The sequence below is a fragment of the Canis lupus genome, chromosome 19 (genome assembly GCF_048164855.1).
Source record: "Canis lupus baileyi chromosome 19, mCanLup2.hap1, whole genome shotgun sequence".
NCBI lineage: Eukaryota > Metazoa > Chordata > Mammalia > Carnivora > Canidae > Canis > Canis lupus.
The window spans coordinates 2,115,176-2,130,839 of NC_132856.1; the positions used below are offsets into that span (position 1 = coordinate 2,115,176).

The 15,664-nt window shown below is 50.2% G+C and overlaps 1 protein-coding gene across 6 annotated transcripts in view; it reads left to right on the plus strand.

Moving 5' to 3' along the window:
* CFAP100 (cilia and flagella associated protein 100) overlaps positions 1–15,664 on the plus strand; it is a 52,487-nt gene that overhangs the window by 8,100 nt on the left and 28,723 nt on the right. For 3 of the 6 annotated variants that reach the window (XM_072784846.1, XM_072784851.1, XM_072784847.1), the window contains exons 3-5: positions 4,489–4,566; positions 12,290–12,390; positions 15,118–15,310. In XM_072784846.1, the coding sequence (XP_072640947.1) occupies positions 4,489–4,566; positions 12,290–12,390; positions 15,118–15,310 (372 nt within the window). The remainder of the gene's footprint in view (positions 1–4,488; positions 4,567–12,289; positions 12,391–15,117; positions 15,311–15,664) is intronic. The other 3 variants (XM_072784848.1, XM_072784849.1, XM_072784850.1) reach the window with 3 other exon arrangements.

A 15,664-nucleotide genomic window follows, 5' to 3' on the forward strand; every position in this document is an offset into this window, starting at 1 on the left:
TTGCAAATGGCATATCTCATAAAGGGTTAGTATCCATAGTATATAAAGAACTGGTAAAACTTAACACCCCAAAACCAAATAATCCAATTTAAAAATGGGCAGAAGACATGAACAGATATTTCTCCAAAAAAGATATGCAGATGACCAACAGACGTGAAAAGATGCTCGGATGGCCCTTGGCCTTGGCCAGGGCTGAGCTCGCCCAGAGCAGGTGTTCCCTGAGAGGCAGGGCGAGCCCAGACGTCTTCTGTGACCTCACCTCCGAAGTAACGTGCTGTCACTTCACAGTTGGCCGCACCAACCAAGCAGGATCCAGGGCTGGGGGCAGTGCTGATGGCTGAGTTCCGGAGCCCAAGGACCCTGGGGCCATTTCCGGCAAGGGCGCCACTACCCTGTAAACACAGGTCGGGTTTGTGAATCGTGTTGGAAGATGTCCTGCCCCGGGGGCACCTGCGGGGCTCAGTCCAGTGGAGTCGACTCTTAATTTCGGCTCAGGGTTCGGGGCCACATCTCTCCTCGGCCTCCTCAGACAGGGTGTGCGCAGGGCTCCTGCTGTTAAGAGCACCAGTTGGCCTCCTTGCTTCCCCTCGGATCAGTCCTCCTGTGGACCCTCTGTGTCCTGCGGGTCCCAGGGTGGCCCCTCCTGAGCACCGTGCACCTTCGTCCCCAGGCAGCCCGTGAGGGCGGCCCGGGCCAGGCTGCGCTGCCAGCGGCTTCCTCGGGCTGCCCTGGCCACCCTCCGTCTCCATCCACAGGGCCCGTTCCATCTGCTGGCTGGGGACACATTTCCGTCCTCACTCTGCCAATTCCCAGGCCTTCATCCGCAGTGGCCTCTTCAGAGGCCCCGTTTGGCGTGTCCCACGGGCCCCTGAACCCAGGCCTCTTGCTCCATCCAAGCCCCTGCCTCCCTTCTCTGGCACCTCAGCAGACGGCACTGGTACCCAGGTGTTCGTACCTAACAGGTGGGGTTCTCCCCATGCTCCCTTCTCCCAGAGCTCACATCCCATCAGGCACCTAGCCCCTGGGCTCTCCGGAAAAGCACTGCATCCACCCTTCCTCCAGCCCCCGCTCCCACCCTTGTCTAAGCACCAGCCCTCTCCTGTGGGCAGCGGGGAGGACAGGCTTGCCAGGGTGTAGGGGAGGTGCCCGTAAGTCCCAGAGTGAAGGCTGAGATGGTGGAGACCGGGGGCCCACGGTGGGGCCCATCCCTCTCTCACGCAGGTGGAGAGCAGAGAAGTGGCTCCCCTGGCTGCTGCAGTGGGAGCAGGTCAGCAGGTGGCTTCCCTGGAGCTGCAGGAAGCAGCGGGCAGGAGGATCTTTGTGTGCCCTGAGCCTACACCTCTGCTCCCATGGCTGGGGGGATGGGGTGCTAAAATTTTACCACTTTTTATGAGGACACTGCACCCAGCTCGCCTCCCCCTGTTTCTCCCAGAGAATTTTTCTACAAGGAGGCTTACATTTTTAAGACTTTTTAATTTAAAATTTGCAAGAAAGAAACAGGAAATTTTTTTTTTTAAGAAACAGGAATTTTTAAAATGTATTTAACCTTCATACGCAGAATTCCTTTCTAAGCAAGACACAACTCCAAAGCATTTCACTAAAGCAAAGATGAGGATGTCCTGTAAGGAAAATACATGACAGACAATCCGAAGGGAGCTGTCATCTGAGCTGGAGCAAATATATCTTCGCAGCTCTGACAAAAGAGCTAGCGTCCTCTAATAAAGGTTCTCCAGATCATTTAAGAACTAGGACATGCCAGGCAGAGAAAAATGCTCCCGGGATACTGACAGATTGAAGTGAGGGGATAATTAACATCTGCAAAGCCATAATAGTTTCCGTAATGAAGACAAATTATGAAGTGCAAATTAAAACTGAGATGCATTTATCACCTATCAGACTGACAAAATTCCAGGTGTGTGGGAAACAGTGCAACTCAACGCAGTGATAGACAGTAACCATCGACCAGTTTGGAAATCGCATTGGGCTGGAAATAGCCTCAGGACCCACCAGGGGAACCTGGCTAAGGAGCAGCGACACTTGTATATAGGCATATAGGTCTTTTTTTTTTTTTTTTTTTTAAAAACTTTTAAAAAAATTGTGGTCACCTATATGTACATAACAAAATGTACTCTTTTGAGCATCTTCAAATATACAGCTCAGTGGTGTGGGAAGTACATTCACCTTGGTGTGCAACTGTCCCCACCGTCCATCTCCAGAACTTTTTCACCTCATAAAAGTGAAACTCTGTCTCCATTAAATACTCCCCATCCCCTTCCCCAGTGCCTGGTGCCCACCATCCTACGTTCTGTGGGTAGGAATTTACGGACTCCAGGGCCTCATAGAAGTTGTCCTTTTGTAAAGAAGATGTGGTTTATATATACAATGGAATATTCATTCCTCAGCCATGAGAAACGACAAATACCCACCATTTGCTTCAACGTGGATGGAACTGGAGGGTATTATGCTGAGTGAAATAAGTCAAGCGGAGAAGGACAAACATTATATGGTCTCATTCATTTGGGGAATATAAAAAATAGTGAAAGGGAATAGAAGGGAAGGGAGAAGAAATGTGCGGGAAATATCAGAAAGGGAGACAGAACATGAAGACTCCGAACTCTGGGAAACAAACTAGGGGTGGTGGAAGGGGAGGAGGGCGGGGGATGGGGGTGAATGGGTGACGGGCACTGAGGGAGCCACTTGATGGGATGAGCACTGGGTGTTGTTCTATATGTTGGCAAATGGAACACCAATAAAAACTAAATTTATAAAAATAAAAAAAAATTTTTTTAAATTTTTAAAAAGAACTTGTCCTTTTGTGACTGGCTGATTTCCCTGAGCACCATGTCCTGGATGTTTGTCCATATTGTAGCGTGAAAGCAGATGTGTTTTTCAGTGAAAAGCAAAGGGGCATCTGAGAATGTGCATGCATAATCCCTCCAGGCAGGTGAATAAAGATCCATTTGGTAGTGAAGGCTTCAGGTGAGGACTGCTCATCCTATCAACATGTCATATCAGTGTTCATCATAACACATTAAACAACATCGTTAAAAATCTCTGCTGTATATGTGCTTTGCTTTTTCAATTAAGAAAAAAGCTGGGGACGCCTGGGAGGCTCAGTGGTTGGGCGTCTGCCTTCGGCTCAGGGCGTGATCTTGGAGTCCTGGGATGGAGTCCTGCATCGGGCGCCCTGCATGGAGCCTTCTTCTCCCTCTGCCTGTGTCTCTGCCTCTCTCTCTCTCTGTGTCTCTCATGAATAAATACAATCTTTTTTTTTTTTTAAGGCTGAATTTTATTAGAATTTGGGTTTGGTTTGGGTTTGGGTCTATTTAAATATCTATGGTATCTTCTGATCTTTATGATGTGATTAGTTAAATGTTGCTACCTGGAAATTGAACCACAGAGTCACTAAAATGGAAAGTACTGACTGAGCAAGCAGCCTGTGCTCCTGAATGCTCTGCAGGTCTCCCTTCTCCCTACCACCTCCCCTCTCCTTCCATTACATATGCAGCTTGATCTGCAGGCACCTGAGTTTCCAGCCTAGGCCCTTGACCTTCCCTGCCCGCCACGGGACAGCTCCCCTCCTCACTCTCCCCACACCTGGTCACCCAGCTGCTCAGGGGCCACCCCTAAGCATCCTACCCCCCACCTTTCAAGCCCTGCCTAGCCTTCATCACCCCAGGCCTCCTCCTCCAAGCTGGTCCAAATGGACCGGCTTCTTGAACTCCCCACCAGAGCACATCCCAGGCTCTCCAGCAGCCCCCACCCTCCACAGCTGCATAGACTGTAATTTCCAAGTTACAATAATTTCTGGGTTAGGGTAGGAGGAAGTATCAGGCCAAATGCTTCCTTCTGTGTGGGTATCAGTTGAAGGACAAGGAAATGGGTGTTTCTCTGGATCTTCTGTTGCAGTCTTGAGGGAAGCCCTGGGAGGCTCACAGCAAAAGTATGGGCAGCGCCACAAGACAGAGGGCTTGGGTCTGTGACCTTCCTATAAGACAGACTTGCGTTCTTTTTTTTTTTTTTCTTAAGATTTTATTTACCTATTTGAGAGAGAGCAGAGCAAGAGAGAGCACAAGCTGGGAGGAGGGGCAGAGAGAGAGGGAGAAGCAGGCTCCCTGAGCAGGGAGCCTGATGTGGGGTCCCATCCCAGGACCCCAAGATTATGACCTGAGCTGAAGGTAGACGCTTAACCCACTGAGCCACCCAGGTGCCCTTCCTGCACTCTTCTTAAGGAGCAAATGGAAGGATGCAAAAGGGAAGGCACAAAATATGTCCCGTGTGCCAGGCACATGTACAGGTGGGCCCTTTTCTTGCACGGTTATCACAACTTGCCCAGCAAAGTCAGCATGATGGTCTTAGATTTGTAAACAAGCTCAGAGAAGCTGAGTGACTTGCCAGGGCCACTCAACAGGCAGGCAAGGATGCTGGAGCCAGGGCCTCTCCCCAGCCTCATGCTATGCTCACAGCTTCACTTTTCTCTCTCCTCAGATAACAGCCTAGAGTCCACAGAAAACAGTTCTTCTTCAATCACTGAAGAAGAAAAAAAGGAGAAACATGGGAAAAAAGGTAAACATAGCCCTCAAGCTGGGAGCTGAAGTCTAAGTTGGTGGGAGTCAAACATCTCCCCTGGTCAACATAGTCTCCAGGGCCAGTGGCAAAAGGAAATGCTTCCATTTGCATTAAGAATTGGGTTACTGAAAAAAAAAAAAAAAAAGAGTTGGGTTACTGAGACCTGAAATAATAGTACATAAACAAAGTAGGATTCATTTTTCCTCTAGTAATGGTAAATACAGGAGGCAGTCCAGAGCTCCATGAGGCTCTACGAAAAGCAGTTCTAAGAAATCAGATGACCAGGTCCCAAGTCTTTCTGCTCCGCCAATTTTAGCTTTAGGGTTCTCAACTGCAAAGTGATCATGTGATCACAAAATGGCTGCTGCGGCTCCAGCCATCACATCTGATTTCAGACAGGGAGAAGGGGTGAAGGGAAGAGCAAAACTGCCCACCCCTCAGCCAACTCAGCCATCCCTGGAAAAAGAGTCTTCCCAGAGGCCCTGCCTGACAATTTCTGCCTACATTCCATTGTCTAGAAATTTGTCGTGTGGCCATCAGTATCTGTAAGAGAGGCTGAGAAGTATAGCTTTTCAACAAGGCACAGGGCTGCCACCTGTTAAGAGGAAGAAGGGTGGGCAGCTAGCTGCTTGTATTGCTTCCTCTGTGCCCCTGCACTGCTGTTCCACCTCTTGGCTCTCCCCCCTGCCCCCAGGCTTGCAGGCCAGTCTAATCCTCCTACAGAGGGGTGCAGATGTGAGTGTGTTCCTGACCTGCATCTCCCAGGCTGAGCTCCCACCCCTCAAGCCCCCACCCCCTTTTCCTCTTTCGGTTAACGTTGACAGTCCAAACCTGCCCAGAAACAGAGACTAAGACAAAGTGAACTCAGATGCCCATCACTAGACTGGACAGTAGAGAGGATTTGCCCACATTTGTTGCATGTATCCTTTTGCTTTTTTTCTTTTCTTGTCTTGCCATAATTTTTATTTTAATTTTTAAAATTAAAATTTTTTATTCTAGTATAGTTAACATCCAGTGTTATGTAAGTCTCAGGTGTACAATACAGAGATGCAACACTTCCCACATCACCGGGTGCTCATCCTGATAGGTGTCTTCCTTAATCCCCACCACCTGTTACACTCGTCTCCCCCCCTCCACCTCCGCTCATAATCATCAGTTTGTTCTTCATAATGAAGAGCCTGTTTCTTGGTTTGCCTCTTTTTTCCCCTTTGTTCATCTGTTTAGTTTCTTAAATTCCACTTGTGAGTGAGATCATATGGCATTTATCTTTCTCTACTGACTGATTTTGTTTAGCATAATACCCGCTAGGTGTCCTTATTCTTATCCATTTATCTATCAACGCACAGTTGGGTTGCTTCCATATTTTGCCAGAATATTTTAAAGTAAAATTCAGGGGTGTCATTTCATTGTTTTATCCCTCAATATGCATTTTTAAAAAATAGGGATGTCTCCCCGCAGGGCCACAAGGAAATTTCCCAAGTATCTCAGAAACGTCTTCCTATAGAAGGTTCATTCTAATCAGAAATCAAATGAAATCAGATGGCCTTCACTATCTTTAAATCTAGCAGAGCCCCTCCCCAACATCCTTTCATTTTCTGACTTACTGAGGAATAGTGTTACCTTCTGGACATTCTGTAGAATGTCCCCTGTTCTGATGTGTCTGTTTGCTTCCTGGTTATTGTCATTTATTGAAACTGTTTCTTGGGTCCTCATATTTCCTTTAATTGGACATCACCCTACATGCTTGACATTCTATTTTGTCTGCAAGAATCCTTCCCACCATATAAAAAATAGTGAAAGGGAATAAAACGGAAAGGAGAAAAAATGAGTGGGAAATATCAGAAAGGGAGACAGAACATGAAAGACTCCTAACTCTGGGAAACGAACTAGGGGTGGTAAAAAGGGAGGTGGGCGGGGGGTGGGGGTGACTGGGTGACAGGCACTGAGGGGGGCACTTGACGGGATGAGCACTGGGTGTTATTCTATGTGTTGGCAAATTGAACACCAATAAAAAATAAATTTATAAAAAAATAAAATAATAAAATAAAATAAAATAAAATTGGAGGGTGGAGTAGGATATCTAAAGCCCTTACACTTCTAAACTCTAAAAAAAAAAAAAGAAGAATCCTTCCCACCACCTTTCACAAGCAGCCCATACATCCAGCTGCCTTGATGTGGCCATGTCATGCTCAGTGGGTTCAGATTCCCACCAGCCTTTCACCTAACAGCTTCCTCTACCCATGGATGCCTGTGTCTGAACTGACCCCTACATTAGGGGTTGAGGGATCTGGATTTTGGTTTGGTTTCTTCACTAAGGTATAATTCACATAAGGTGATTTCACACGTCTTAGGTGTACAGTTTGATAAGTCTCAATAAATTTATACAACTTTTAGCTTCCACCCCATTCACCGTCTAGAACACGTCTATCTGCCCAAAAATTCCCTTACCCCCAGAGACAGCACTGTCCTGCTATCACCAAAAAATCACTTCAAAAAATTTTTTAAAAATTTTATTTGTTTATTTGTGAGAGAATGAACGAGAGAGAGAGAGAGAGAGAGCACGAGCAGGGGGGAGGGGCAGAAGGAGAAGCAGACTCCCCTCTGGGAAGGGAGCTCACCATGGGGCTCGATCCCAGGACCCCGGGATCATGACCTGAGCTGAAGGCAGACGCTTCACCCACTGAGCCACCCAGGCGTCCCACCAAAAAATCACTTCATGATTTTTCTTTTGTTCTCAAACCTCTCATATAAATAGGGTCACATTCTGTGCTCTTGGGGTCCTGGCTGCTTTCACTCAACATCGCATCTGTAAATACCAGGCACAGGAGTCCCTTCTTTGTTGTTTGTGTGTTCTATTGTGTGCATATGTAGACAGTGTATTATTCTTTCTGGAATTGAATATTTGGGTTGTTTCTGGTTTTTCGATATTACAAATATCCTCCAATGAACATTCTTGTGCATGCCATTTAGGGAAAGGAGCACTCCTTTCTCCTGGGTATATGTGAAAGAGTGGAATTGCCGATAGTGTGTCTACCCTGAGTAGATACCGCTGAGCAGTTTTCCAGAACAGTTGTACCAGCTGACAGGCCCACCAACAGCTATGAGTGCTCCAGATGCCTTATGTCCTCCCCAGCAGTTGGCACACTGTTGATGCTTTTACTAACCTGGCCCTTTGGATATGTATTAGCATCTCATATTCCCTGTGACCAATGAGGGTGATTACCTTTCCATATATAGTTCACTGGTGACTTTGTTATAAAGTGCCTGTCCCTGCCTCTGCTCACTATTCTATTGGGTTGTCCTTTTATTTTAATGACTTCTAGAAGCTCTTTACATATTCTGGAAACAAATCATTCACCAGTTCTAAGTGTGCAAATAGCTTCCCTCACTTGGGAGATTGCTTTTTCCTTTCTTGGGGGTGCCATTTAATACACAAGAGTTCCTAATTTTAGTGGAGTTCACTTTATCAATCATTTTCTTATGGTTGGAACTTTTTATGTCCTGTTTTAAAGTTCCTTGCTGACCCAAGTCATGAAGATACTGTATCTCATACAAGTTTTGTGTTTGGGATGCCTGAGTGGCTCAGTGGTTGAGCATCTGCCTTCAGCCCAGGGTATGATTCTGGGATCCCGGGATCGAGTCCCACATCAGGCTCCCTGCATGGAGCCTGCTTCTCCCTCTGCCTGTGTCTCTGCCTCTCTCTCTCTCTCTCTCTCTCTGTCTCTCATGAATAAATAAAAGTATAAAAAAATTTGTGTTCACTTTCTAATCAGACCTACAAATCATTTGTAGTCTAATCGTAACCATAATTTGTTTGTAGATTCTTTGGATTTTCTCATCTACAGTCACATCACCTTGAAAGGACATTATTTGCCTTTCCTATACTTTTAATTTCTTTTTCTTGCCTACATACAACATTAAATAGAAGTACAAAGCCAAGTGTCCATGCCTTGTTCCTGACCTTGGGAAGAGGGGTGGGGGACCATGCAATATTTCCCCTCGAGGTTTCTCTATATAGATGCCTATATTCCTTTCCTGTGGCTGCTGTGCCACAGGCTCAGTGGCTTAAAGCAACACAAATATGCTATCCTACGATTGTGGAGGTCAGAAGTCTGACGTGAATCTTACAGCACTAGAAGCAAGGTATCCACAGCAAGGTGTCCACAAGCTGTGTTCCCTCCAGGAGCTCCAGGGGAGACTATGCTCCCTTGCCTTTCCCAGCTCATAGGCACCGCACACTCCACTCCTGGTCCCTTCCTTGTCTCCAAAGCCAGGAACACAGCATGCTCCAGTTTTCCATGCTGTCACTCCCACCTCTGCTTCTGTTGTCATGCCTACTCTTCTGCACACTTAGGCCCTCCTACCTCCATCTTAGAAGGACTCCTATCATTCCATCAGGCCCCTCTGTCTAGTCCAGGACTGTCTCCCATCTCGAGGTCCTTAACTTCATCCCATCTACCAAGTCCCCTTTACCATATAAAGGAAACTAGTCTTTTAGGGTTTGGGGTTTAGGGTGTGGACATCACTCAGCTCATCATACTTCCCCCTATCAGATTGGGGAGTCTCCTTCTTTTCCTAGGTTGCTAAGACTAGTTATTAAAATCAGGTTTGAATTGTATCAAATACTTTCACTACATCCCTTAAAAAGATCATATTATTTTCTCCCTCATCCTGGGACGCCTGAGTAGCTCAGTGGTTGAGCGTCTGCCTTTGGCTTAGGGTGTGATGCTAGGGTCCTGGGATCCAGTCCCACGTCGGGCTCCCCGCAGGGAGTCTGCTTCTCCCTCTGCCTGTGTCTCTGCCTCGCTCTCCGTGTCTCTCATGAATGACTAAGTAAAATTAAAAAAAATTTTCTCCCCATTCTGTTAATGGGGTATATTGCATCGATTGGTTTCTAAATGTTAAACCAGCTTTGCATCTCTGGAATGATCTGCTTCGATTGCTGCCACCTTCATTAACATGTTCCCATTCGGAAACATTGCCTACTCACCAGACTGCAAATGCAGTTTGCTTTCGGAAGCCAGTCTCCACATAGCTACTACAGTGTGGGCTGCTTACTTATGTCTTTCTGCCTCTCTTACTCGTCACCAGGAGTAACAGTAATTCCCACCTCGGGGTTGTTAGGAAGATTAAGTCAGGTGAAGTCCTTGGTCCAGCCACAATAGATGCTCAGTGCTTGCTAAGGATCATAATTAATCTTTTCGATGGGGACGTGGGACGGGCAGCCCATCATCTACAGGCCATGTGGGGCCATCAGGACTCTGACTCGTCCCTGCCTCTCTCACTCAAGCTCAGTGCTCATTATTCTGAATTTCAGGCAATGCCCCTGCCCAGAGTGGCCAGGCATGCACAGAGGGTGCAGGGAAGTGAGCTGAGGACGTGAGGGGGCAGCTCACTGTGGCAGTTCTGTGGGGGCCCCCACGCCCCCGTTTCTGCAACCAAAGCTGTCACTTCCTGCATACCTTCCTCCGGCAGGGCAGCCTGGCCTGGCCGGGCCACCCTCCCTCGTCCAGCACTCCCCAACAGCTCCCGCCTTGCCAGTCACCCCCTCTTGTCCAGAGCTGGGTGCAGTTTCTAAATTTATGTTACATCATTTCTGGGGGATGAGGTTGGCCTAGTTGGCAAGGCAAGCCTTGAGCCCATTGCACCATCTTCACCTGCCTCTCCAGCCTCCTGAGCAGACAGAGGCCCTTTGGCAGTATCTTCTGGAACCTCTGTGTCAGAATCAAAGTCAGTGTAAAAGAAAGTCATAATTAGGCATAGGATGAGAGTCCACGCTGCAAACCAAAGCCACACAAGCCCCATCCCATCTCTGTCCCTCCTACCCGGCAGTCCCTGATGGCCCTGGGGGCCAGCACCACCCCTGTGACCTCTCTCTGTCTCGGACACCTCCTCCCACATGCTACCCTCTCCAGAAGCCAGGCTTCCCACATGCTTCCCACATGCTTCCTCTCCAGAGAGCCGACTGGAGGCCCTGCTGGCTTCCTCCTCTCTGCTGAGCCCAGGAGTAGATAATATTTCTTTATTCTTCTCACTCAAATACTAAAAATGTCTACTTTTTAAAATTATTTTATTGTTTTAAAGATTTATTTATTAATTTGAGACACAGAAAGAGAGAGAGGGAGAGAGCACAAGTAGGGGCAGAGGGAGAGGGAGAACCAGGCTCCCAGCTGAGCAGGGGCCCCGGAATCATGACCTGAGCCAAAGACAGATGCGTAACCGATGGAGCCACCCAGGCACCCCTAGAAGTGTCTATTTTGACAGGATTTAATTCTTAGAGAGAAGCTGAAAGACTAGCACGCAGAAGTTGTAGACTTGGAGCTTTCCCAACCCCTCCACACAGCGGGGGCAGGAGAAGCATCACGGGCAGGCACTGCCAGAGAGCACTGGCAGGAGCAGGCCCAGCCCTCTGGCCTCCGCCCTGGTTCCCTCTGATGGCCTGAGCAGAACGCAGTGGGCAAGCCAGCTGCTCTACTCTTGGTCATCAATCAGGATGATCTTGTGCAGAGGTATTTTGAGACTCTCAGAGTGTAACTTCAATCCTCTTCACAGCTCCCCTTTTCACGGGGGATGGTGTCAAACGGGGCAGACCTCCAGAAATGCAGGCCGGATAGGACTCTGAAGCTTGGAAATGCTCACAGCCGCTGCCCTCTGGCCTCCCTTCAGGAAATCAATTGCCAGGAGCCAGCCGGCAATGGCACCCGGGTATCCGGGGCAGTGCTGGGGCTGCTGTGGGTGTCCCTATCCAGGCCCGATTGGGTCATGCCTTCCTACAGCCTTTGATCACTGCGTACAGGGCTTGCAAAGAATTCGTAATTTTGCAGGCATTTACTGATGATGGTCTTTCTTAAAGATGTGAAATTATTAAAAATAGGTGTTGGAAAGCACTAGCAGAAAATACCCCTAGAATGTTACCAGCAGTTGTTTCAAAGTGGAGAAGTTATTTGGTTATCATACTCTTTTACTTCCAAGAATGGTTTGTTTTGTTTTGTTTTACAATGAACTCTGTTTCTTCTAAATCGAGGATGGGGGAGAAAGCATCCATATTTTAGCCCTTAGTCTGGTGGCTTCTGGGTCCTGTCCCTGCAGAGCTGAGATAGTACATCTTACCCACAGGGGTAGGGAGAGCAGCAGAATTGGAGTCCGTGGCACCGCCCCCCCATCTTCCAGATGCCTGCCCTGCCCCCCACCTGGGCCTCAGGTGCTGTGCCATCACTTCCCACAAATTCAGCCTCCCCCTGGGAGGCTCTTAGGGAACCCTGCAGACAAGGCCTGTTCACCCCGAGTGCTCACTGCCCACTGCCCTCTGCCCTCTGCAGGCAGGTGCCCCGGCCCCGGAGTTGGCCAGCCTCCTGCCAGCTGGCTCCATCACTCCCCCCATCCTGCTTCTCTCCTCTATGCAACAGGGGTTCCTGAGACTTTAAACAAGAGGGGACAGGGGGCCAGATGCCCGAGACATAGGTGAGGCTGTGTTCACCAGGTCTCTTTCAGATGCCAGGGACAGAAGCCCAAGTCCAACTAGGTTATACCAGACAGGTGAGTTCATGGAGCTGGAAGGTTGGACTTCAGGCACAGCTGGATCCAAGAGAATGTGCACCGCTTGCTCGTGCCTTCAAGGAAGCTCCTCGTGCTGTACTGGGAGGGCACCGGGGCTCCTGAGGCACGGGCCACCACTTGGAGGAGCTGGCTCATCTCTCCAATGACGTATCTCTCTCCCCAGTGTCCATGATTGTTCCTGACCGTTCAGCGAATCCTTTCCACATATCTGGAGATGTGGATTTCTTCTTGCTCAGAGATCAGGAGCGGAATAAGTCTCGCACAGTGAGTACCTAGGACTGAAGTCTGCCCGCAACTCTCCCCTCCCTCACACACGTGGAGCCAGACTGCCCTTCTCAGAAGAGTATTTCTTCAGGGTACTCTCTCACTCTAGAATAGTCAATAACTCACTATTTTTTTGTTAAGCATTTTATTTATTTAGAGTTCAAGCGGGCTGAGGGCAGAGGGAGAGAGAGAGAAAGAATCTCAAGCAGACCCCAAGTTGAGCACAGAGCCTGATGGGGGCTCGACCGCATGACCCCAAGATCATGACCTGAGCTAAAATCAAGAGCAGAACCCTTAACCGACTAAGCCACCCAAGTGCCCAATGGCTCACCATTTTTAAAAAATCAATTCAAAAGCCTGACTAGCTTTCCAGTCTCTGGCCTGTTGCACTGTCTTACAGGGTTCCTCGGTCTTGTTAGAGTGAGCTGTTTGAAGCCGCGGTACCTAGCTCTGTCACCAGGCTTTGCTTTTGCTGTCCCTTGTATGAGATGCCATCTGCTCCAGAGACTTTCCCTGTCCTTCAAGGCCCATCTCAGACCTCAGGGACCTTCCTACCTCCCCCAAGAGACCACCCCCAACTGCTCCAGCCTTGCATGATCCCCCTTGTTGGAGTTCTTGGAGGCCAAATACATACACAAACATGCACACATGCGCACACACGCACGGAGACACGCGTGCCCTTCAGCAGTACCTGGGAGTCCCACAGCCAGCCCCAACCCCCAGCCCATGCCTTGTCTGCACTCCAGCATAGTCTCCCTTCCCTCCCCATCCAAGGTCCCATTTGCCCATTCCCACTGCCTGTAGCATGGCTGGAGCAAGCAAGCATCACCACAGCCAGGCTTGGGAGGACACACCCGTGGGCATCTTCCCTGAGAAGCAGTCAGCATGGGCCATGTTTCCGGGACACGCTCTCCGGGGCACCGGCTTGGCAGTGTTTCAGGCTCCCTCCAGGGCTGACTCTGTCTGCCCTGACCCAGGGCTCAGTTTGGTGAGGTGGCTTCCACTGACACCCCAACAATGACCAAAGACACATAAGGACATGCATGTTCTCCAGCCACACCCCAGACCTCCTCATAGAAGCTCTGGGCGGCCACCAACAATGTGCTCCCTGCCCTCCAGCCACACTGTGTGCCCACTAGGGCACTCACGCAAAGCCATCCCTGGCAGTACACACTTCTCGGAGGCCTCCAAGTGGGGAACACAGCGGGCACATGCACAACTTTCCCTGACGTTGACTTAGAAACCTTTCTCTTTCTCCGGTGCACAACTGGATTTTCTTCTCCCAGCCTGGCCCTGCTTCCAGGTCGCCTCTACCTTCATAAATCCTCCAGTCTCGACACCCCTCCCCCTGCCCCAGCTGAGCCCCCAATCTCACATGGACCCCAAGCAGCTGCCCAGTTTCTTCTAAGCGCAGAGGTCTGCCATTGGGATTCTTTTTTTTTTTCTTTTTAATTTTTTATTGGTGTTCAATTTACTAACATACAGAATAACCCCCAGTGCCCGTCACCCATTCACTCCCACCCCCCGCCCTCCTCCCCTTCTACCACCCCTAGTTCCTTTCCCAGAGTTAGGAGTCTTTACGTTCTGTCTCCCTTTCTGATATTTCCCACACATTTCTTCTCCCTTCCCTTATATTCCCTTTCACTATTATTTATATTCCCAAATGAATGAGAACATATAATGTTTGTCCTTCTCCGATTGACTTACTTCACTCAGCATAATACCCTCCAGTTCCATCCACGTCGAAGCAAATGGTGGGTATTTGTCATTTCTAATGGCTGCCATTGGGATTCTAACAGGTGACATGTCACCACTTTGTTATTCTGCATGGACAGGCAAGCTAGTGGCCTCAGGCTGAATCCCTTCACAGATGAGGTTTCCCTGAACAGCCACCTTTAGGGGCTGAATGGGCTGTTCCACCTTGCAGGGCCCGCAGGGAATAGAAATGCCCTGGGGGGCGGGGGGACAAAGGAAGAGGACTTGTGAAGGCCTGCCTGACCCTGCAGGCTAGGATGCTGAGCCAGTGAGCCCTGCAAGGACTCCCAGGGCTTGGGCAGCAGGAGGGGCCGGGCACCCTGCAGCCAAAGACCTGGGGGAAGGAGAGCCCCCCCCCCCCCCCCATCCCAGGATCCTCCAAGTGAAGGCCTGGGAAGGGAAGCAGCCCTGAGACAGGCGGGAGGCAGGCAGGGTGGACAGGAGCTGCAGAGGGGCATAGCCCCCGCGCCCCGGAGCCCCCTTACCCCGGTGCACACTCACGGCTGAGCTTGCAGATCAAACTGCGGATTTCGGGTTTTCTTTTGGAAACTCAGAGAACCTGGACCCCGGAGTGTCAGGTCTAGCAAATCACAGCGTGAGACACCAAGTGTGAATTTCAGATATGGGAGGAATCATCCTAGTGACTTTGTCACTGCACTCACTTCCAAATGGGCACCTTGTCCTTCACCTGGCGACCCCTGCCTTCACCCCGCTCCCTGGAGGCGCTTTCTGCCCACCTCTCCCTCAGCCCGGGAGCTGTGCTCTGCTGCGGGCGCTCCCCTAGACACACAGCTCGCAGCCGCCTCCGAGCTCAGTGGGTGTGCATGGCCTGGTGCCCCCGCACCCCGACCAGGTGCGCACCTCCGCCCCCCCCTTCCCCGCATGTGCGCATCCCCGCCGACCCGAGGGGCGCAGGCGGGGCGCAGGCTGGGGCGGAGGGCGCAGAAACCGACATCGGCCCACGGCCACCAGGACCGCGAGCAGAAGACTGTCCAGCGGGTGCACCAAAAGATGACCTACTCCTCCAAGGTGTCGGCCAAGCACACCAGCCTGCGTCGCGAGCTGCAGCTGGAGGACCAGATGCAGGACAAGGAGGCGCGCGCCGAGGCGGAGCGGCTGCGTGCCTTCCAGGACAACACGGCGTGGAAGCTCTCCATGACCAAAGGTGCCCCCGCCATCGGGCCTTGCCTTCCGTGCGTGGGCAGTGCTTACAAATTGCTTGGAGAGGCAGGGCTACGATGCAGTGGGGACGAGGGGTGGGGTGGTCTTTCTGTGTAGGACACTCCCCCACCCCACCCCCCGCCCCCGCCTGCACACAGCTCTATTCCAGACTGCAGATCTGAAAGCCTTTGAATCCCAATACGCGTGCATTCGGAATGTTACCGTGCACGTGAATGCAGATTGCACACGAGTAAGATAGAGCTGCTTCCCTTGGTGGTAGTGTCGGTCTGGAACTGGGCCCTGCAGTTCAGATGGCAGCTTCAGCATCGAATGACCCCGCCGTCCTGGGCCAGCTCTG